Source organism: Aptenodytes patagonicus, chromosome 28 (genome assembly GCF_965638725.1).
Source record: "Aptenodytes patagonicus chromosome 28, bAptPat1.pri.cur, whole genome shotgun sequence".
Taxonomy (NCBI): domain Eukaryota; kingdom Metazoa; phylum Chordata; class Aves; order Sphenisciformes; family Spheniscidae; genus Aptenodytes; species Aptenodytes patagonicus.
Genome location: NC_134976.1, coordinates 581,246 through 604,729, shown reverse-complemented (window position 1 = coordinate 604,729; position 23,484 = coordinate 581,246). Strand labels below are relative to the sequence as shown.

General features: G+C 53.2%; 1 protein-coding gene across 1 annotated transcript; it reads left to right on the top strand.

Annotated features, from left to right (window-relative positions):
• The first annotated feature begins 12,012 nt into the window (after positions 1–12,012).
• Positions 12,013–13,023, top strand: LOC143171588 (olfactory receptor 14A16-like). Its single transcript, XM_076360640.1, has one exon. The coding sequence runs from the start codon at positions 12,013–12,015 to the stop codon at positions 13,021–13,023; it is 1,011 nt and encodes a 336-aa protein (XP_076216755.1).
• Positions 13,024–23,484: the final 10,461 nt, after the last annotated feature.

The window sequence follows — 23,484 nt, the reverse complement described above, 5'->3', positions numbered from 1 at the left end:
TCGGGCTCCCAGCTGAGGCGCACCTTTATGGACTGCAACAAAAAGTGGTTTTAGCTAGTGTGTATGCCTGCTGCCTTCCTTCCTGTACCCACACATGAAGTAGAAGAGAAGAAAAATGCAAGCAAATCCATTTCGGTAACGATTTGGTGAGTCAGATGGGACTCTGTGGGTTCCCAACCTGGTGAGCGTGGCTACCGCATGCGACACAGCCGGCACTGGGTGAGTTCACCCGACTGTCCTTGCGGGATCTGCATTCACCGGGAAGGTACTAAAACCGTGGGAAAGTCAAGTGCAGGTGCAGGGAATTGAGGGGCACCTTGTGACAGTGGGGATAAAAATCCCTCTATTAGTAGAGGTGGGTCCACATTTATTATACCATCAGTTTCTGATAATGGAAGGCACTCCGATGAGTTTATTGGGAAGGGATTGACTGGAAAACTTGCAGGCAGGACTTATGTTTAGAAAGAAGCTTCTGTTTGGAAATCCATTCTGGTAACAGCCCAAGAAGCAGCGATGCAAGTAGAAACCCACACAGGCAGCGATGCTGAGCCTGCCTGGCCAGATGGGGCACGGCCAGCTTGCAGATGCCTCCCTTGCACCTGCCCAGGTTAGCTGGCTGGTGCTGGCTGTTGCGGAGGAGTTGCTGTCCTCTGGAGAGTCCTCCATGCCCACCACCGTGTCCTGCAAAGAGAGCTGTGAAAAGGTGCTGCCTTGTCCTCCAGAACAGTGGGGAAAGACCCCCACAAGTGGGGAAGCCGTGGGAGGAGACAGCTAAGGGCTGTACCACAGTCCATTGCTGGCCTGCAAAGAAAGGCATCGATATCTGGAGATGAACTGCATGGTTTCTCAACAAAAACGCGGTCAGAGAACTGCCTGTTGGACTCATGACAACCTGGTTTTCCCTAAAGCAAGGTGTAATGGTTTGGATGGCAGGAAACTGTTCTCGGCCAAAGCAGCTCTGTCGGAGAGGAGTACATGCTTGTCTTCCCATGGGACCTCTCCTCTCCCCTCCCCAGAAGGGAACACGAAAAACTCAACATGAACAGCTTGTGAAAGAGCGTGCTGCTTTGGGAAATCTCCTGCTCCGGGAAGAGAAAGTTGCGCTCCAGTGGCGTACACACCTTGCTGATCTTCCTGCCGGTGAACTCTTCAAACCTTTTCAGGCACACCGTGAGAACCCTGGGCACACGGTGGATTGTAAACCTCTTGGAGGCGGCAACCATCTTGTCACACCTTGAAACCAAGCACAGAGCCAAGTGCTGAAATGCACCCTTTTTCCCACCCAGAAAGCCAGGCAAGCTTTCATGTCTTGCACATCCTTACCCTATTTTAAGGCTCTTCAGTTGCATAAGGACACATTAAACAAAACAGCTGCGTGTCATGATTGTGCGTTGAACATACGCGAAAAGATGACTTATGCTCGATGACATGCAGCACCTTCACACAGGATCTAATATTAATATGTCGATGGCAATCATCTTACTTGCTACATTTACAGCAGTTTTCGCCGTCCAGCTGCTCGGGTTTGACAAAGTCCTCCAGAGCTGCGGTGACAGATGAGGCTGCCTGGAGGAGTGAGAAAGGAGAGCACCGAGCTCGGGGAAACGCCCTCGCCCAAACACTTCCTAGGAGCTGACAAGAAGGCCCGGCTTCCACAGTCCATTCCACTTCCCACCCATAGAATCATAGAATCATAGAATCATTGAGGTTGGAAAAGACCTCTAAGATCATCGAGTCCAACCGTCGACCCAACACCACCATGCCCACTAAACCATGTCCCTAAGTGCCTCATCTACTCGTCTTTTTAATACTTCCAGGGATGGGGACTCCACCACTTCCCTGGGCAGCCTGTTCCAATGTTTCACCACTGTCTCAGTAAAGAAATTTTTCCTCACATCCAATCTAAACCTCCCCTGGCACAACTTGAGGCCATTTCCTCTCGTCCTATCACTAGTTACTTGGGAGAAGAGACCAACACCCACCTCGCTACAACCTCCTGTCAGGTAGTTGTAGAGAGCGATGAGGTCTCCCCTCAGCCTCCTCTTCTCCAGGCTAAACAACCCCAGTTCCATCAGTTCCATCCTCATAAGACTTGTTCTCCAGGCCCCTCACCAGCCTCGTTGCCCTTCTCTGGACACGCTCCAGCACCTCAACGTCCTTCTTGTAGTGAGGGGCCCAAAACTGAACACAGTATTCGAGGTGCAGCCTCACCAGGGCTGAGTACAGGGGCACGATCACATCCCTACTCCTGCTGGCCACACTGTTTCTGATACAGGCCAGGATGCCATTGGCCTTCTTGGCCGCCTGGGCACATTGCCGGCTCATGTTCAGCCGGCTGTCGACCAGCACCCCCAGGTCCTTCTCTGCTGGTCAGCTTTCCAGCCACTCTTCCCCAAGCCTGTAGCACTGCATGGGGTTGTTGTGGCCAAAGTGCAGGACCCGGCACTTGGCCTTGTTGAACCTCATACAGTTGGCCTCGGCCCATCGATCCAGCCTGTCCAGGTCCCTCTGCAGAGCCTTCCTACCCTCGAGCAGGTCAACGCTCCCACCCAACTTGGTGTCGTCTGCAAACTTACTGATGGTGCACTCAATCCCCTCATCCAGATCATCAATAAAGATAGTAAACAAGACCGGCCCCAGTACTGACCCCTGGGGAACACCGCTCGTGACCGGCCGCCAACTGGATTTGACTCCATTCACCACAACTCTCTGGGCCCGGCCGTCCAGCCAGTTTTTGACCCAGCGCAGAGTGCACCTGTCTAAGCCGTGAGCCGCCAGCTTCTCGAGGAGAATGCTGCGGGAGACGGTGTCAAAGGCCTTACTGAAGTCCAGGTAGACCACATCCACAGCCTTTCCCTCATCCACTAGGCGGGTCACCTGGTCATAGAAGGAGATCAGGTTGGTCAGGCAGGACCTGCCTTTCATGAATCCGTGCTGGCTAGGCCGGATCCCCTGGTTGTCCCGCTCATGCCTTGTGAGCGCCCTCAAGATGAACCGCTCCATAATCTTCCCCGGCACCGAGGTCAGGCTGACAGGCCTGTAGTTCCCCGGATCCTCCTTCCGGCCCTTCTTGTAGATGGGCGTCACATTGGCAAGCCTCCAGTCGTCCGGGACCTCCCCCGTTAACCAGGACTGCTGATAAATGATGGAAAGCGGCTTGGCGAGCACCTCCGCCAGCTCCCTCAGCACTCTCGGGTGGATCCCATCCGGCCCCATAGACTTGTGAGCATCCAGGTGGCATAGCAGGTCATTGACTGCTTCCTCTTGGATTATGGGGGGTTCATCCTGCTCGCCGTCCCTGTCTTCCAGCTCGGGGGGCCGAGTACCCTGAGGATAACTGGTCTGACTATTAAAGACTGAGGCAAAGAAGGCATTGAGTACCTCAGCCTTTTCCTCATCCTCGGTGACAATGTTCCCTCCTGCATCCAATAAAGGATGGAGATTCTCCTTGGCTCTCTTCTTGTCATTTATATATTTGTAAAAGCTTTTTTTGTTGTCTTTAACAACATCGGCCAGATTGCGTTCTAGCTGGGCTTTTGCCTTTCTCATTTCCTCTCTGCACGACCTGACGAGATCCCTGTACTCTTCTTGAGTCGCCTGCCCCTTCTTCCACAAGTGGTAAACTCTCCTTTTTTTCCTGAGTCCCAGCAAGAGCTCCCCATTCAGCCAGGCCGGTCGTCTTCCCCGCCCGTTCTTCTTACGGCGTACAGGGACAGCCTGCTCCTGCGCCTTTAAGACTTCCTTCTTGAAGAACATCCAGCCTTCCTGGACCCCTTTGCCCTTCAGGACCGTCTCCCACGGAACTCTCTCAACCAACGTCCTGAACAGGCCAAAGTCTGCCCTCCGGAAGTCCATGGTTGTGGTTTTGCTGGCCCCCCTCCTTACTTCACCAAGAAGCGAGAATTCTATCATTTCATGGTCGCTAAGCCCAAGACGGCCTCCGACCACCACATCTCCCACCAGTCCTTCTCTGTTAGTAAACAGCAGGTCAAGTGAGGCACCTCCCCTGGTAGGCTCAGTTACCAGCTGCGTCAGGAAGTTGTCTTCCACACACTCCAGGAACCTCCTAGACTGCTTCCTCTCTGCCGTGTTGTATTGCCAGCAGACGTCCGGGAAGTTGAAGTCCCCCACGAGAACAAGGGCTAGCGATTGAGAGACTTCTGCCAGCCGCTTATAGAACGCTTCATCCGCCCCTTCATCTTGGTTGGGTGGTCTATAACAGACTCCCAGCAGGATATCTGCCTCGTTGGCCTTCCCCCTCATCCTTACCCATAGACACTCAACCGTACCATCATCACAATCGTTGAGCTCTATACAATCAAAACACTCCCTAACATACAGGGCCACCCCACTGCCCCTCCTTCCTCGCCTGTCCCTTCTGAAGAGTCTATAGCCATCCATTGCAGCACTCCAGTCATGAGAGTCACCCCACCATGTTTCTGTGATGGCGACCAAGTCATATCTCTCCTGCTGCACAATGGCTTCCAGCTCCTCCTGCTTGCCGCCCATGCTGCGTGCATTGGTGTATATGCACTTGAGCTGGGCTATCGATTTCGCCCCCGGCATCGGCACGCCACCCCTCGGCTCATCTCTAGCGAGCCTGGTTTTATCCCCTTCCCCCTTCGAACCTAGTTTAAAGCCCTCTCGATGAGCCCTGCCAATTCATGAGCCATGATCCTTTTTCCCCTGTGAGACAGCTGAACTCCATCTGTCACCAGCAGGCCCGGTGCCGTGTAAACCTCCCCATGATCAAAAAAACCAAAATTCTTCCGATGGCACCAGCCCCTGAGCCACGCGTTGATCAGGTGTGTTTTCCTGCTCCTTTCAGTATCCTTCCCTGCCACTGTAGGGATAGAGGAAAACACTACCTGTGCTCCCGATCCTTGAACCAGTCGCCCCAGTGCCCTGAAGTCCCTTTTGATCACTGCAGGACTTCTCTCTGCAACCTCATCACTGCCAGCCTGTATAACCAGCAGCAGGTAGTAATCAGAAGGCCGTATCAAACCAGGGAGCTTCCTAGTGATGTCTCTGACCCGGGCCCCAGGGAGGCAGCAGACTTCCCTGTGGGACGGGTCGGGTCGGCATATCGGGCCCTCTGTTCCCCTCAGAAGGGAATCGCCTATGACAATTACCCTCCTTTTTTTCTTAGCAGCGGCAGTCATAATGCGTGGGGCTGACTGCCTCACCCTAGGCGACCCCCCGGATGGACCTTCGTCTACATCCTCGTTTGCCTCGCCCTCAAGTTCGAGGGCCCCATATCTGTTGTGTAAAGGCAACCGGGAAGGTGAGGGAGGCCGGGAAGGTGAGGGAGGCCGGGCAGGGGTTCGCCTGGCACGCCGAGCAGGGACCCGTTTCCATTCCCCCCCGTCGCTTAGGTCCCCTCTTTCTACCTGGTGGCAAGAAGGCAGGGGATCCTCTGCTTCTCACGGAGCCTCCATCTGCTGCCTCTGCCTCAGGGACGGTAGGGTGCGGCTCCACCAATCTATCTCCCTCTCACACTCCCGGATACTCCTCAACCTTTCCACCTCCTCCTTCAGCTCTGCCACCAGGCCGAGCAGATCATCCACCTGGTCACACCGCACACAGGTGGTGTCTCTGCTGCCCTCCAGTACAGCTGACAGGCTCAGGCACTCCCTGCAGCCAGAGACCTGGACAGCTGTATGGTTGCGTGTGAGCTCCGTCTGGGTCGCCACATTCCTTCTGGCGACGGCTTTCGGCCGAGTGGAAACCATAGCCGGTCCTCTTCTCGGAAGCGGACGATTACCAATTGAGTTGGCCTCTAGAGCCAGGAGTGGGGCTGTGCCCTGCCCGCTCGCCTTCCCTGCACGCCCTGCCTGCGTGAACTGCCGCGCAAACTGCCGCGCCACGCCCTTCTGACGCGCCACGTCCTGTTTGCCTGCCCTGTTTGCCGTGCTCCGGGTCGCTCGCGCTCCCTGGGGGCTGCTCTTCTAAGTGAGGGGGTTTGGCCACTGCCCCTCTTGTCCCCGCCCACGCTGAGTCAGAGCTGCCGCTTGTCAGGAACGCCCTCCTCCGGCTCGGGGAATGGGGGGGCTGGGGCTCCCTCTCGCTCCCTGCGCTTTTGCTTTTCGCGGGTTTGGCCGCGTTTTTGCCGCTTCAGGAAGGGTCCCCCGTCGCGATCCTCCGCTCTAGAGCCCTTCGCCTCGGTGGCTTCGCTGAAATGGCGGGTACAGTGGGTTTTAAACTGCCGCCGCCCCTCTTGTCCCCGCCCACGCTGAGTCAGAGCTGCCACTCGTCAGGAACGCCCTCCTCCGGCTCGGGGAATGGGGGGGCTGGGGCTCTCTCTCGCTCCCTGCGCTTTTGCTTTTCGTGGGTTTGGCCGCAGTTTTGCCGCTTCAGGAAGGGTCCCCCGTCGCGATCCTCCGCTCCAGAGCCCTTCGCCTCGGTGGCTGACCAACCCACCACCAAGCTCTCCTGTGTTCCCAGTATACGTTTTCAAGTTAACTGCTTTTATTCTGGAAAGCTACAGGGGCCTTAAGACGTCGTGAAGCACAATTACAAACCCTCTTACTTTAATATCCAAAGCTGGAAATAAACGGTAAAGAACGTGTGGGCGTCTTCCTGCCTGCCAAGCTCGAAATAGTCTCCTATTCCCAATAAAGAAGAAGTTAGTAGTTCTCTCCTACAAGAACGGAAGTAAACATACTTTCCTAAGAGCTCTCCTGCTTAAACTCTCAAAGCTGCTTACACAAAAGGGTCTTTGAAAATCAAAAACTACGTAAAAAGAAAGCCACCTGAAGTGACTTACATGTAGAAGCACCTGAAATGGCTTACTTGTGAGGACAGTGACGTCAGCCCTAGGCTGCATGGCACTGGCTGAGAAATGCAGGACCTCGTTAACGTGCGCTTCCATTATACACATCATGCAGAAGCCTTGCTGGCAACTTCAAAGGCTGGGAGGGAAGGAAGCTTCTCAGGTGAGCAAAATATCCCTAGCCATGGGAAACCTCATGGAGGTCTTGAAGTTAGAAGAACAGTCTCCACTCCTCTTCTCCCAAGGTGCCAGCGTCCCAACAAGCCCGGGACATTTTAGTGCATAGAAAACTTTCCTCAGAGAGATGCTAAACTGACAGAAGTTTTCTGTGCAACAAGCAAAGAGAGTTTAACTTGCAGGAGTAGGGACCGAGACCCGGGGCTAGAAAGAGGTGCCTTTCTGAAGATGAGCACACCTAGGCCCGACAAGCGTCTCCTAGGCTTGAGTGTTCAAAGAACACCAACTCGGGGGGTTGGAAAGAAGGGCTGCTTTTCTCCTAAATCCAATTCCAGATGCTGGGAATCCTTGGGATCAGTGCCCAGCTGATGTGCAAGGAGACGTTCCTAAAAGGACTCACAGGACCGGCTGTGCTCCCGAGAGAGCAGGTAGTTGGCCAGAGGGGGTGTGTACGTCAGGCACCGCAGGACGGAGTTGAGGAAAGACGTATCGCCCAGGTTGTGGAGCCCTGCTCCGACACTGCTTCTTTGCTGCAAGGCGATGTTTCTTCCCTGGAAGAAACAGGACTCTCTGTGGAGGAGCCGTTCCCTCACTAACACCTGCAAGGAAATCACATGCTAGTATTGGGGTTTCAGAAAAGCAATTTACAAAGTAGTCTTCTGCACAGGAGCACCCGGAAGAACCATCTATAACCTCCAACCCAGAAACATCAGGGGATGTTTCTTTCATCAGGGGAAAGTTCCCTTCCATCTAGAGTCTTGAATTGTTTTTTCAGTTCGATTCTTCCCTGGCTGCTACCAGGAAACGCCCCAGAATTCACTCGAGCTTGTCAGCACATCAACGTTCAGGGATGGAGCACCAGCCACAGCCATGGCCTTTGGGGATTCACAAAGTCCAAGCCTGCTGGTGAAGCCGTTACTCACAGGAGTCGTTCCCCATTGCGGTACCTCCTCTCCCCGGCTGAGGGGTCATAGTCCTGGTGCTCCACAAACCCACTGTGGAGATCATAGCCCCGCCGTGGGGATCTCCTCCGGGCCCTCTCCCCGGCACCCTTCCTCTGGCATGGTGTCCTGGTTTCGGCAGGGATAGAGTTAATTTCCTTCCTGGTAGCTGGTACAGTGTTTTGGATTTACGATGAGAACAAAGTTGATAACGCACCGATGTTTTAGTTGTTGCTAGGTAATGCTTACACTAGCCAAGGACTTTTGAGTTTCCCATGCTCTACCGACTGAGAAGGCTGGAGGTACACAAGAAGCTGGGAGGGGGCGCAGCCAAACTGGCCAAAGGGACATTCCATACCATGTGACGTCATGCTCAGTACATAAACTGGGGAAAGCTGGCCGGGGGGGGCCGCTGTTCGGGGACCGGCTGGGCATCGGTCGGCGGGTGGTGAGCAATTGTACTGTGCATCACTTGCTTTCTGTATTATTATTATATTATTATTATTATTATTATTATCATTTTATTTCCATTATTAAACTGTTTTTATCTCAACCCACGAGTTTTTCTCACTTGTGCTCTTCCAATTCTCTCCCCCATCCCACCGGGTGGGGGGGAGTGAGCGAGCGGCTGCGTGGTGCTTAGTTGCCGACTGAAATTAAACCACGACAGTCCTTTTTGGCGCCCAACGTGGGGCTCGAAGGGTTTGAGATAATAACAGGTTAACCGGAGTGTATTAAGGAACTTATATCTGTTAGTAGTTGTGGGTCACAATGTTGGTTTCTCTGTTCTCGATATTGATTTGTATAATCTGCATCGCGCTCTTTTTACTGCTGTACATGTTAAAGATTGGTGTTGGTTTTTGCAGTTTGCTGTGGTCTGCAGTGAATAGTGATGTCTCCCTTGTGAGGTTTGTTTTTAGAACATTGACCTTGACGTTAGCGTGGTATGTAAGTTTCGCAATGAAGCCGTTACTGAACCACGGAGACCATTACATGGAGACAACTAGCAATTGCAGTAACTTTTCTGAGAGTTTTTTTTACGGAGGAAATACAGAATGGCAGTGTCACTACCTTCTTCTATGATGTTTCCTCCTTCATTACAGTAACTCTTCAGTATTTTGAACACCCTTGGGCAGTTAAGATACTTCTATTGGTATTTCTTGGGAATATTGTTTCGGTTTTGTCTAAAGTTGGTAAGCAATTTAAGAATATCATCCAGAGATCTGCCCCAAGGGTGAATAATTATGAGTGGCAGGGTGTGTGGGACAAGATGGGCAAGTACCTAGGCCAATGGGCACCCCCAGTGTTTTGGAACTTCACCCCTGAGCAAGTGCGGAATCCTGAAGTGTTAGTAGAACATTTGGACAAAGTATGCTGTCACCCTGGCAACTCCAGAGAGCTGCAGATCATTGCAACGTGCTGGGGCCTGGCCCATGCCTACCGAGCCCTGTTCAACACCATTCAGTACCCTCAAAGGGAAGAGAAGGTCTCTGGCTCTGACAGTAAAAGGACACGCACTGCGGCCACTCAGACCCAGGCAACGCGCCCTGCGGCCACTCAGACCCCGGCGACAGGCCCTGCAGCCACTCCAACCCCAGCAACATGCACTGCAGCTACTCAGACGCCGGCAACAGGCCCTGCGGCCACTCAAACCTGGGCAACACGCACTACGGCCACTCCAACCCCGGCGACAGGCTCTGCGGCCACTCAGACCCTGGCGACATGCACTGCAGCCACTCCAATCCCGGCGACAGGCCCTGTGGCCACTCCAACCCCGGCGACATGCACTGCGGCCACTCCAACCCCGGCGACAGGCCCTGTGGCTGAACCAAAGAACGAGCCTGTGCCGGTATCAGTCACCCCTGTACACAAGAAGAAATTTTGGAAGCGGAAGTCGGCTCGTTTAGTAAGGGAGGAAGAAACTTCTTCTAAAAAGGGGCTGGAGGAAGAAGTGTACGACTACCCTGGAGAAGGGCCATCACGAGAACAGGAGGAGGAGAGCCGGCCGCTGATCGGGGAGGAGGAAGAGGAAGAACTCATAAACGAGGCAGTGACCACCCGATCTCTATCCCTGAGTGAGCTGCGAGATATATGAAAAGATTTCAACCGTCGTCCAGGCGAGCATATTGTCACCTGGCTGCTCCGATGCTGGGATAAAGGGGCCAGTAGCCTGGCATTAGAGGGTAGGGAAGCCAAGCAGCTGGGATCCCTTTCCAGGGAAGGGGGCATTGACAAAGCGATTGGAAAAGGGACACGAGTCCTCAGCCTTTGGAGGCGACTCTTGTCAAGCGTGAAGGAAGGGTATCCCTTTAAGGAAGATGTCATATGTCGCCCAAGCAAGTGGACCACCATGGAGAAGGGTATCCAGTTTCTGAGAGAATTAGCTGTGCTGGAGGTGATTTATGATGACCTGAACAATGAACAACTCTCCAAAGATCCAGGCGAAGTGAAGTGCACGCGACCCATGGGGCGGAAGTTTATAAGGAGCTCACCATCGCCATACGCCAATTCATTGGCAGTGATGACCTGGAAAGATGGAGAGGAACAAACAGTGGATGAATTGGCTGGTCAGCTCCGGCAATATGAGGAAAGTCTCTCTTCCTCCCTCGCCTCAGGAACAGCTAAAGAAGAAGCAGAGATACTGTGGGACCACTGCTGAATTTAGAAAGAGTAGGTGTAGGTAGATCTGCGATAGTCTATGTCCTTGTCGTGGTTTAATCTCAGTCAGCAACTGAGCACCACCCAGCCGCTCACTCACTCCCCCCGACCCGGTGGGATGGGGAAGAGAACTGGAAGAGCACAAGTGAGAAAAACTCATGGGTTGAGATAAAAACAGTTTAATAATGGAAATAAAATGGTAATAATAATAATAATATGATAATAATAATAATAATACACAAAGCGGGTTTGGCCGCGGTTTTTTGCCGCTTCAGGAAGGGTCCCCCGTCGCGATCCTCCGCTCCGGAGCCCTTCGCCTCGGTGGCTTCACATAATAATACACAAAGCAAGTGATGCACAGTACAATTGCTCACCACCCGCCGACCAATGCCCAGCCAGTCCCCGAGCAGCGGCACCCCCGGCCAGCTTTCCCCAGTTTATGTACTGCGCATGACGTCACATGGTATGGAATGTCCCTTTGGCCAGTTTGGCTGTGCCCCCTCCCAGCTTCTTGTGCACCTCCAGCCTTCTCAGTCGGTAGAGCATGGAAAACTAAAAAGTCCTTGGCTAGTGTAAGCATTACCTAGCAACAACTAAAACATGGGTGCGTTATCAACTTTGTTCTCATCCTAAATCCAAAACACTGTACCAGCTACTAGAAAGGAAATTAACTCTATCCCTGCCGAAACCAGGACACATTATTATTATTATTATTATTGTTGTTGTTGTTATTATTTTATTGAAATTATTAAACTGTTTTTATCTCAACCCACAAGTTTTTCTCACTTCTACTCTTCCAATTCTCTCCCCCATCCCACCAGGGGCGGGGGGGAATGAGTGAGCGGCTGTGTGGTGCTCAGTTGCTGATTGAGGTTAAACCACGACAGGCTGCTAACAGCTCCAGATCCTTTCTAAGGCATTTCCGAGGAGACTTTCAAGGATGACATCAAAGCTGCATTTTCCTGAAAGGGAAGGAATCTGTGCTTTCAGTTTTCTACTCTTGGTGAGCTGGGTGGGCAGTGGGAATTTACTTCTCCACTCTGGAGAGGCACTGAGGCTGCAGTTCTGGTTAGGACTTTTCTGAGCTGCTCCTTAGACCCTGCACACGGAGAGATGACCCTGTGCGGTGCCCTGCTGCCAAGAGGGGTCTGCAGGGCAGAGCTAGGCACACAGCAGGTTGGATGGAGTCTGTGAGCACTGACAGGGAGGAGATGTGGGGACAGAGAAAGAGCTGCTGGCAGGGACAGCTCCAGGCAGCGTATATAGTCGGGGAGTGAGAGGAGAGCTGCTCCCAGAAATGCCAGGGGAAGGGGGATCTGGGCAGCTCCCTGCCATCCCCTGACATGCCGGACACCTTCCCCGGAGCAAGCCCCTGATCTCCCCTCCCACACAGCAGGACACTAGGAAAAATGAAGTAGATTTTGTTCAGAGTAGTCTAACCTAAACATTTTACTGTCTTCCTCCATGGACTGTGCTGATGCCCAACAGGACCAGATGTCCAACGGCAGCTCCACCACCGAGTTCCTCCTCCTGGCATTCACAGACACACGGGAGCTGCAGCTCTTGACCTTCTGGCTCTTCCTGGGCATCCACCTGGCTGCCCTCCGGGGCAATGGCATCATCATCACCGCTGTAGTCTATGACCACCGACTCCATACCTCCATGTACTTCTGCCTCCTTACCCTCTCCCGCCGCGACCTGGGCTCCATCTCCACCACTCTCCCCAAAGCCATGGCCTATTCTCTGTGGGACACCAGGGCCATCTCCTACCCAGGATGTGCTGCCCAGCTCTTTCTGTTAGTCTTCTTTATCTCAGCAGACTGTTCTCTCCTCACTGCCATGGCCTATGACTGCTACGTTGCCATCTGCAAACCCCTGCACTACGGGACCCTGCTGGGCAGCAGAGCTTGTGTCCACGTGGCAGCAGCTGTCTGGGGCAGTGGGTTTTTGTATGCCGTGCTTCACACTGCCAATACATTTTCACTACCACTCTGTCAAGGCAATGCCCTGGACCAGTTCTTCTGTGAAATCCCCCAGATCCTCAGGCTCTCCTGCTCAGAGTCAGACTACCTCAGGGAGGTTGGGCTTCTTGTGCTTAGTGCCTGTTTAGCATTTGGGTGTTTTGTTTTCATTGTGCTGTCCTACGTGCAGATCTTCAGGGCCGTGCTGAGGATCCCCTCCGAGCTGGGACAGCATAAAGCCTTTTCCACGTGCCCCCCTCACCTGGCTGTCGTCTCCCTGTTTTTCAGCACTGCAGTGTCTGCCTACCTGAAGCCCCCCTCCATTGCTGCCCCATCCCTGGACCTGGTGGTGTCATTTCTGTACTCGGTGGTGCCTCCAGCAGTGAACCCCCTCATCTACAGCATGAGGAATCAGGAGCTCAAGGATGCCCTATGGAAACTGGCACAATGGGCACTGTTTCACTGGCAATACCCTGCCTCCCCTTCTCTGCACATTTCCCAGAATTTATCTTAGGCCGGGAGTCTGCTGTTCTCCCTTGTGATCATCCTACTTCTAGATAATTTTCTGGGTTTATACTGCTTCTCTTGAGGCTTGATCCTGTCGTGTCTGACCCTTGGACAACACTGTGTCAGATGTGACCTGTCCACATGCAGCTCTTCAGTAAAAGGGTATCTCCCAGGTGACGTGCTTGCAGGCTGAGCTCTTTCTCCAAAGCTGCTGCCAAGACAATGTCCAAGGAATTGGTCTTTTAAAGAGTCTTTTCTCCTTGTGTTCTCCCTAAGATTGGGGTTAAGCTTGTGGTATGATTGTGTTCCACTGGACCGAAAGTTCTGGTTTTCAAAGCTCTCTTCTTTGTGTCCGATGGCAGTGGAGATGGTGCATGGGCTCCCGGTTAATTCCACAGGCTGCTTCACATATGACAGGACGGATGGCATATAGTGGAAATGAATTCATTCTGGAAATGAATTTGGAGGGCTCAGGAGAGGATGGGGACTCACCACGTGCCCTGGAGTGGGAGTGAATTGAGACACACAAGGTGAATCACCCTCAGAGGTGATGTCCCCCAAAAGCAAAACACTAAATTGAGGCATGCACAAAAAAAGACTCTGCCATGGGAGTCAGTAGGAACCCAGCAGGCACAGGGAAGGGAGACTGGAGAGATGCGGGAGCTGCCTCTTGTGCTGTCCTGGGGCGTGGGGCTGATGGGGGTAGAGAAGGAGACAAACGCAGTCAGAGTTGGGGATAACCTATAATATGAATGCAGCAGAGCTAGAGATTGAGTGGCCTCTCTTTCCTTGTGCCCTTGGGGCCAGCATCAGCCCTGGGGCTGGTGGGGAGGCTGACCCCCCTCTCTGCCCCCCAGGAGCTGCTGTGCCCTTCAGAGGGCTGGGTGCCCAGAGCTTTGCAGCACCCTGCAGTGGACACTGCTGTGGGGTGAGGGAGGTGGAGAGATCTGGGGACGGGCTGGGCTGGGATGTAATTAATGGGATGAAATTTAACAATTTAACAATTTAACAATTTGAAATGACGGATTCTGCACCTGGGACGGAGTAACACCGGGCACAAGTCTAACCTGGGAGAGGAGTGGCTGGAGAGCAGTCCTGCAGAAAGGGGTCTGGGCGTGCTGGTCGACAGCAGGCTCAATAGGAGCCAGCGGTGTGCCCAGGCAGCCAAGAGGGCAAACTGCATCCTGGGGTGCATCGAACACAGCAAAACCAGCTGGTCAAGAGAGGGGATTATCCTGCTGTATTCAGCGCTGGTGCGGCCTCGCCTTGAGTACTGTGTGCAGTTCTGCGCCCCACAATTTAAGAAGCATGTGAAGGTCCTTGAATGCGTCCAGAGGAGGGCAACAAAGCCGGTGAAAGGGCTGGAAGGCATGTCCTCTGAGGAGCGGCTGAAGACTTTGGGCTTGTCTTGCTTGGAGAAAAGGAGGCTGAGGGCGACCTCACTGCTCTCTACAGCTTCCTGAGGAGGGGACGTGGAGAGGGAGGTGCTGATCTCTTCTCCCTGGGATCCAGGGGCAGGACGCCTGGGAATGGGTCAAAGCTGTGCCAAAGGACCTTCAGACTAGATATTAGGAAACATTTCTTTACCGAGAGGGTGTTCAAGCCCTGGAACAGGCTTCCTGGAGGGGTGGTTGATGCCCCAAGCCTGTCAGTGTTTAAGAGGCATTTGGACAATGCCCTTAAGAACATGCTTTAACTTCTGGTCAGCCCTGAAGTGGTCAGGCAGTTGGACTAGATCATCATTGTAGGTCCCTTCCAACTGAACTGTTCTGTTCTGGTTTGTGCTACGCTGTGCTCTGCTGTGCTATGCTCTGGTATTCTACTCATTTAATGCAGAAAGAGCACAGTTCTGTGACAAGCAAATGGACCTACAGCTCTTCGTGGCAGTGCACATTTGAGCCGCAGCACCTCAGCTGTTGCAGCAGGATGGAGGACAGCCTTCTCCCAGGGAAACCTGAGCAGTTAGTGCTGGGCTGTTCTGTGCTGCACCCCCAGTGTGGTCTTCACGCCTGTGCTGTGCTGCACAGATCCCTTGGCCGCAGGACAACCTCAGCAGCTCATTGTCACAGAGGAGCCTGCAAGGCAGCGCCCACTCTGTGCTGGCCATTAGGCCACCTGCCTGGCTTTGCCTGTACCTAACAGTGCAGCAAGAAGTTCTCATGAGAGACGTGTTTCTGTTTGACTGTAGAAAGGATAAATGGTGTTGTCTTCCTTGTAGAAAGTCCTGTAGTAGCTTGAATGACCAAACCAGGAGACTCTTTCATGGATGGGGTCTGCACGGCATGCCGTGTGTGGGTCGGAAGCCCATTCAGTGCTCCACCACCTGGGGCTCCCCCCATCTCGAGGGACATAAGATTAGCTATACGATTCTCTCCTTACAGGCTTAGCACTAATGAACAGCATTTTAAATGATACCTCACAGAGTCGGAGTGCCTTTCTTACTGGGATCATAACAGACCAGCACCTCCTGGTGAAAACCTCTCTCAGCACACGTGGATACAGCCCCTCCGGTCCCATGGACCGGTAAGGGTGTAGTTTGCTCAAGTAGCCCCTGGCTTGATCCCCATCCACCGCTGGTTTTTCCCATCCTGAGTCCTGCCTCAAAGCACAGAGGCCTGGGAGACCTCTCTGCTGGTAACTGAGGCAAAGAGGACATAGACTATCTCAGATCTACCTACACCTACTCTTTCTAAATTCAGCAGTGGTCCCACAGTAGCTCCGCTTCTTCTTTAGCTGTTCCTGAGGTACCTAAAGCTCATCTTGGTGCCTTTGAATTCCCTTTCGAGTGTCAATTGAATTTTGATATGGACCGTTGCTGTGCTTGTAGGATGTCGTCCTTGAAGACAAGATGTATGCAGGCACACTGTGAAAATGATTGGTGTGTTCCTTGACTGCATCACCAAAGGAGAGAGTAAAGACCCCAGTGTGACGTGCTGTGTGTTCACCCAATGCCTGCAGCTATTGGGTAGAGAAGGGACAGACCTTGCCTCTCCGATGGCATCTGATGGCTGATGCCTCTGACTGATGGCATTGGTGTATGGCACACAGGCACCAAACCGCACTCTCTGCGATGCCGTCTGGGATGTCTGTCACGCACTCACCCTGAATGGGAATTGCTTTCCTGTAGGTCCTGTGCTGTCCGTAACAGCCCTGGCTCCTCATGTGGCTCTATGGCCCTGCATTTGAACATGAAATTGAGCAGATACCCTGAATTCTGTAAGGCAATGTGGGGATGAACACGAGGCAACTGCCAATATCTCCACGTCAGTGGAGATCTAGTAAATACAGCAGCAGGAGAAGAGGGAGACGGAGCTCTCCCTGTGGCACATGACTCGAATCATTCCGATGAGTAACTCTATACCGAACTGAATGAGGAGGGACAGTTTTAAGGTCCAAAAGTGATTACAGAGCCCAAATTCTCTTCTTCAGGGCCCAAAGCCTCGTTTTTAGGGCCCAAACCCACATTTTTATAGCCCAAAGCCTCACTTTTAGGGATCAAAGCTCATTTTAGGGTCCAAAATATCTTTCTAGGTTCCAAAACCTCATTTTTATGGTCCAAAGGCTCCGTTTCAGTTTGCAAAGTCTTCTTTTGAGAGTCCAAAGCCGCATTTTCAGTTGCCAAAGCCTCATCTTCAGGCTCCAAAGTGGCATTTTTAGGGTCCAGCCAGTCGTTTGGAGGATCCAAGCCACATCTTGAGTGTCCAAACCCTTATTTTTTATGGTCCGAACCCCTCTTTTAGGGCTCACAGCCTCATTTTTAGAGTACAAAGCTTTGATTCTAGGGTTGAAAGCCTCATTTTTGGGGACCAAACTCTCATTTACAATCTCCAAGCCCTGCTTTTAAGGTTCAAGGACTCATTTGAAGGGCCCAGAGCATCATTTTTAAGGCCTCACGTCTGATTTTGAAGGTCCAAAGCCTCATTTTTGGAGTCTAAAGCCTTATTTATAGGGTCCAAACCTGTCTTTTATTAACAGTAGCCTATTTTTAGGACACACACTTTCATTTTTAGGGCCTAAACCCTCACTTTTATGGCAGAAAATCTCATTTTAGGATCCAAAGCCTCATTTTTATGGTCCAAAGGCTCCACTTCAGTTTGTAATGTCTCCTTTTTAGAGTCCAAAGCCGCATTTTGAGTTGCCAAAGCCTCATTTTCAGGCTCCAAAGCCAGTCATTTTGAGGGTCCAAGCCACATCCTGAGTTTCCAAGCCCTCATTTTTAGGGTCCAACCCCTCTTTTAGGGCTCAAAGCTTCATTTTTAGGGTCCAAGGCTTTGATTCTAGCATTGAAAGCCTCCTTTTTATGGTCCAAACCCTCATTTTCATGATCAGTGGGTCCCATGCCCAGCTCCCTGCCTGCTGACGCCGCAGGCCTTCACGTCCCTCTGTGCCTCGATAGGAAGTTCAGCCCAGAATTGGTGAATTCCTGGGTTTGCTGCTGTTACGACCTGGACAATTGTGCTATTGCTCTGTATTTATTGCTAGGCAAATATCAACAAATGCAAAGCAATAAACGGTGGACCCCTGAGGCTGTCCGTGGGGAGTCTGTCATCGCACCCCCAACACATACCCTGGTGGGGCCACCTCAAGCCCTTGCAGGAAGATCACGGCAATGGGCTTGGGGCACAGGGAGATGGTTTCAGTTCCTCCGGGGGCTGGAGGTCACTGGGCCGGACCCGCAACAGCCAGCTGGCTGAGTTGGACAGCCATGGGGCCGGGGTGGGGGCGAACGGGCCGGGCGACTTGTCCAGGCTCCGGGGACCAGTTCCCTGGTGCTCCGTGGCAGGCGGGCTGGTTTTCCAGGCACAGGCGGTGGCTGCTGGCATCGGGTCCGGCTCTCAGAGGTGCTGGGGCGCGCGGGACAGCTGTGCGGGTGCTAGGGGCAGCTGCTGGTGTCGGGCCTGGCTCCCGAAGCTGCGGAGAGGCGCCTGTGAAGAGAGAAGGCTGCTGAGGCCCCGCCATGGCTGTGGTGCTGGGCGGGTGCAAGGGTGTGGGGCAGCGCTGGGTGCCCTGTGGGGTTCGGGCACGTGGCTTCACATGGGAGCTGCGGACCCAGAGAGCTTTGTGCAGAAAACGGGGCACCCCGCACCCCTCGGCTGGGGCTCTGCTCGCCTGCCCATGGCCCGTCTCCTCTCAGCCCTGACCATCCTGACCTGCCTGCTCTGCATGGGCCGGGAAGGAGACCTGACCCTGGCAGACCGAGGGGACCAAAGCTGGGCACTGCACTGCAGGGCCAAGAGAGCCTCCCGTTCCCCTTTCTCAGCATGCCTGGCAGAGACCAGCACTCGGCTCCCCTGCCCATCCCTGACCAGACAAGGTGACAGCCTCGGCTCTCTGTTCGGTGAGGCGCTCTCCATCCTCTCTTCAGAATATGTATCCAAAGAGATACCGCTGCCTGTGCTGAGAACACGCACGCTGGCAGTGTTGGGGTGCAGATGGGACCGACTGACTCTCTTTCTCCAAAGCAAAGCTGATAGCTGGGAAGGTTCATCACCACGGTCTGAGTTGCTGGGACACCTTGGCCGAGGTGAACATCTGGGATTTACAGCATGACCTAACAGGGTGATTTCTCCTGGTAAGTTCACTGGTAGGGAGATGTCACTCCCTGTTCTCACTTTCTATGGCAACGTCATCCCTTGTTTTTACTTTCTGACCTTGCTCTGCCTATAGACATAGGTTGCTGGGTCTGCTCATGTCGAGGCAGGGTCACTTTTAACTAACGCTTGCCACAGTACGAAGGGGTTTCAGAAAAGAATGCCCATGAATTGAGAGGCCAGTTAAAACATCGTACAGCAGAAATCCCAGTCGAGTCTGGCCAATAACTAACTTGGCACTCCAGAATACCCTACCTCTAAATGCTTCATGGCTAACGGCCGCCATCTCATACACAAGTTTGGCAAAAAAACCTCCCAACAACTCACTGTTTTCTCTTCCTCCACAGACAGATCCCACAGCACAATACCATCCCAAGCAGCATGGAGCCCAAGACCGCCACGGCGCCTTCTATGCAGTACTTCTGGAAATCTTTAGGATCCACAGCATTTGAGTTTCTCTTGCCATCCACTCCTGGAGGAACAATTCTGCACGTTAGTGTGTCCTGTGCACTACTGGTAATCTCACAGGAGGCCTGACATTGCCCGGAAATGTTCTTTCTCACTTTGTTTGCATCTCTGAACCAGTGACCATCCCGGGGCTGCAACATATCCGTGGTTTCAGTAGAAACAAAGGAAACTCCCAAAGCCGTCGCAAATCAAGGCACTCTGGAGCCTCTCTTTCTCCTCTCAGCTTTGCTTACACTCTGGGATGTCCACAACCCAGTTTTCCCAGTGTCATGGGTTCGCTCCCCCTTCTTGGCCACCCTTCACGTTTGCACACAATTTCTTTTGCTAGTGCTTGCTTGCTAGTGCTGCTGCACGGAGGCTCTCTCTGACCCTTTGGGACAAGTTGTCCCACTGAACAGAACTCCTGAGGCCAGATGGAGAGCACGTGGGGGAGCGCAGCTCTTTCTTTGACCAATCGCTCCTTTGAGCAACACGGACAAAAACCATCCCTGCGTCAGGGAGTGCCACCCCCAGCTCTCCGTCCTCAGCCCAGCACCCACCCCCTGAAGCGACGGAGTCAGGCCCTCTCAGGAGACGCCGGAACCTCGCTCTCCCCCTTTGCCTGTTCTCCAGCATGGGCACCACTTGCATGCCTCTGGTTTTCAGGACTTGTCTCCCACTTATGGCCCCCTGCAAGGCTGCTCAGTACCTGGATTCTTGTGAAAAAGTTCATATATCCCGGCGTGGTGGGCTTCCCCGGGGTTGGACGGCACTGCCAAGAAGCAGAGAAAGGTAAAGCCTCAGCATGGCTCAGGCACAGAGGATGCAGAAGGACGGTGCAGGTTCCCTCTAAGCCCGTGCCTGACCCGTCAGTGCATCCCTTTGGACCTCAGTTCACAGGAGGGCTCCCCCTCTGTTGTGCCTAGGGCCTCTAGGGACTCACAGCAAGCTCTGGGACGCAGGTACTGAGGGAGGTACATTCGATCAAGAGTCACATTTCCCAACGTCTACTGAACGTGGTTCAGATGGCCTCAGTCCCCAAATGGCAGAGTTCTGAAATTCCTGGGAACTGGGTGTAGTGGGAGGTGAGCACTTCACCACATCCACAGAGGGTTGCGACCATCTCTCTGGCACACTGCTGGCCATAACCTCCACACCCCAGAGACGACAGTCATCCTCAGAGAGCCGTTCCTGGCTTCTTTTAGAACACTTGCTCTGTACTAATAGTTTGGCTGCTGACACGATGTACAGTAGCGGGCAGCAGGGGAAGAGCCTGCCGACACCCAGTGATTTTTATTGATGGCACTGGATGACTGAGGGACAGCAATTACCTGGCATGCCTGTTGATTGAATTGCCCCTGTTTTTTCATCAGAGACCGGCACTGCGTGACTGCTTCCTTCCTGAAAGGCCTCCTTCTGCACAGTCTCACGGTCCGTCTCTTTAGAAAGAAAGAGGGTCAGTTTAATCAGAAGTAACTGTTCCTCGCCAGGAACACGGTATCTTCAGGAGGCAAAATACATTAATAACACTTAGAAAGAAAGCCCGGGCATTTGGGGGTGCACCTCATCACTAGTTCAAACAATGTGTGATTCATGGAGAAAAATCAAAGAGCTAGGCACTTTCCAGTTTACCAGTAGACAGCAAAACCTGACCTGCTGGGAAACCAGGAAATTGCATGTGATCATCTTGTTGGCACTTAGTGCATTTTTGGCAAACGGCAAGATGATGGTAAATTACTTCCTTCAGAAAGGACAGGAAGAGGCTGCAGCCAATTCAGCTGGGGAAAGAGCCCTTTGGAGAAGCACGTCCCATCATGCCAACTCCATCACACAGTAAGGGTAACAGACACACACACACACACACACACACAGTGGACTGAACACCAAGCTCTTGCAACCATATTCTGGGCACTTTCACAAAGGCAGCGAAGAGCCCACAGTCCCCCAAAACAAGAGGAAAACCACAGCCAGCTTATCTAAAACACAACTAGAAACAGAAAGCTAAACCACCCGAGACTGAATTCACAGCCCTTCATTTTAGCTGCCTTCAAGTTAGGTGTCCGGCCTCAAGCTGGGTGTCCAGCTTTCACCTGTCCCTGACCCCGAGGTGGTCACCGAGAGTCCTCAAACATCAAGGAGAACAACAGGGCTGGACCAGGCTGTGAAGCTGGGGCTGCTCCGATCCTGGCCAGGGCACGCCTGCAGCCCTGGCAAAGTCTGCCAGTCTCAGCGACCCCAAGCTGCCTGCGCATCCTCTCTGCCGCCCAAGGGCACTCTCCCCTCTGGCGACTGTCAGCAAGGCACGAGCACCACCAGTCCCTGCCAGCTGGATACTGATGTCTGCCCAGAACAGCTCTGGCCAGTAATGGTATAACTGGGGCAGCAGCTGTCCCTGGGGCTCAGCTTGAACCACAAATGGCAGCAGAAACTATGGACTATCTCTGTGGCTCACCAGCACCTGCAAGGCGTGAAATCAAGTGTCAGTGCAGCGAGGCTCTGATCGATCCCTTTCTGCTTGTGTTGCCTACGGCTTGTCCATACATGCGTCTAAAATCTCAGCTTCCCAAGTCTTCTGGTTAAGAGGGATATATACCCACCATGGGCTGCTTTCTCCAAGTCTTTCAGGATTTCCTTTAGGACTTCTGATGACCGCTGGGAAGATTTCCCTATTTTGGCTTCATACTTTGCTCTTTGAGGACCTTCACAGAAAGTGTTAAGTTAAATTTCTCACTCATAAAATACTGAAAACGAGTGCTTAGCCTGTGAAGTCAGTCAAGACTGACTGCTCACCCCTGGGATGCCAGTTGAGCTCCAGTGCAGGATCCATCCGAGGAGCTGGAGCTGGAGCCACATCTGCAACCAAACACCCATGAGAAGTTTCCATCATACATTGTGATATACACCGCCATAACTGAATAGCAGAACATATGAGGGGATCACGTAACGACACGGCACACACAACACAGGTCTATATTCTCACACCCACAAGAGGTGCCTCACTCCCATTTGGGCTTTGAGCTGGCAGCTGTCAAAGGAAGGAAAAAGCCATGACGTACCCATGCGATCTCCCTGTGCGTCAGCCCTGGAACCCATCTGGGAAGCTGGATACCCATCGCCTCCAGCCACGTCTGTAAACAAGCAGAACAGAGCAGCTCCCGTGAAATATTTCAACATACTTCTTCAGATCTGAACGGCAGTGAATGCATTTCAAACGCAGGATTGCTCCGTGGCACTCGTCTCTCCCTTCCCCTCAGGAGCATCGTGCAGACAGTTACTGGGTGCCTGGACCATGCTGATCCAAAACAAACCACGCATGGAGCTGTCGGGAGAAAGGGCTCCCTGGGGCTCACACCGTCTCTAAACTCAAGCCCAACAAGCCTGCTGGCTTTGCAGCAGGCACTGGAATCAGCGCAGGCTCGGAGCGTCTGGCAAAGACAGCTTCGCAAGGCAAAGTGTCCCAGGGCACATCACTGAGCCCGACCCATTCCCTCTCTGCTCTTCTGCATGCCTGAGCATTGGCCAAGAAAATATTACGTGAAATTTCATATGAACAGAATATTAAAACCTAAAAGCTCATTCATTCAAGTGACGTACCTGTGGGAACGCCCTGAGGCTCCTGGACAAGATCCGGCTGAGAGGTCAGGTAGCCATCGCCTACAGGCACAGCTGTAATCAAGCACGTTTCCATTAGATGTTGTGATCTACTTCTTTGTCAGTGACCTGCAGTGACTGGAGGGGGTCACGTCATGACGTGGGACCCAGACGCGGGTGGAGATTTCCAAAGCTGCAGAGGGGCCTTGGGTGACCTGTTGGCTGGCACCTGGAAGCTCTCAAAATACCGTTTTCCAGGCCATGTGCAACACCCCTCAGGGAGCGGATGGACAAACATACGGTCCTTGGGGGATTTCTTACTGGGAGATCTCTACTGTGCACAAAAGCAGCCCACATGAAAGCACTGGAGGAAAAAAAAAGATCGCTTGTACATCTCGTGGAGAAGAGCCCGCTGGCCAGTGAGAGGCTGCACCAGCGCTGCCCCGCCTGTTCCCCTGGGCTGCGGGCTGGGGCTGTGTGTCGTGGACCTGGGTTTGCCCAAGGAGAGCACTGCAGGGCTAGAGCAGGAATGCTCCTGTCTTCCTGAGCGGACATCTCCCGAGGATGGATGTCCCCGAGGCTGAAAGCTGGGACCAAGCCGGGGAACGGCAGAGCCACAGCCCGAGGCATGGCCATGAGCAGCCCAGCGGGGGGAAGCGCTCCCGTGGGCTATTGCCTGGCCCTGCCGTGCAGCTCTGGCCCCGACCTGCAGGCTGGGGGAAGGCTGCCCCGGGGCAGGGCAGCTCTAGGGGCTGGCTCTAGGGAGAGTTTCTCACCCTGCGGCACTGCTCCCGGCCCCATCGTTCACCTGGAAAATGCTCCCGCAGTGCCCGTGGCCG

Bases quoted from the DNA above. Each gene is read 5' to 3' on its own strand.
- LOC143171588 (XM_076360640.1), top strand. From the start codon at position 12,013: ATGGACTGTGCTGATGCCCAACAGGACCAGATGTCCAACGGCAGCTCC.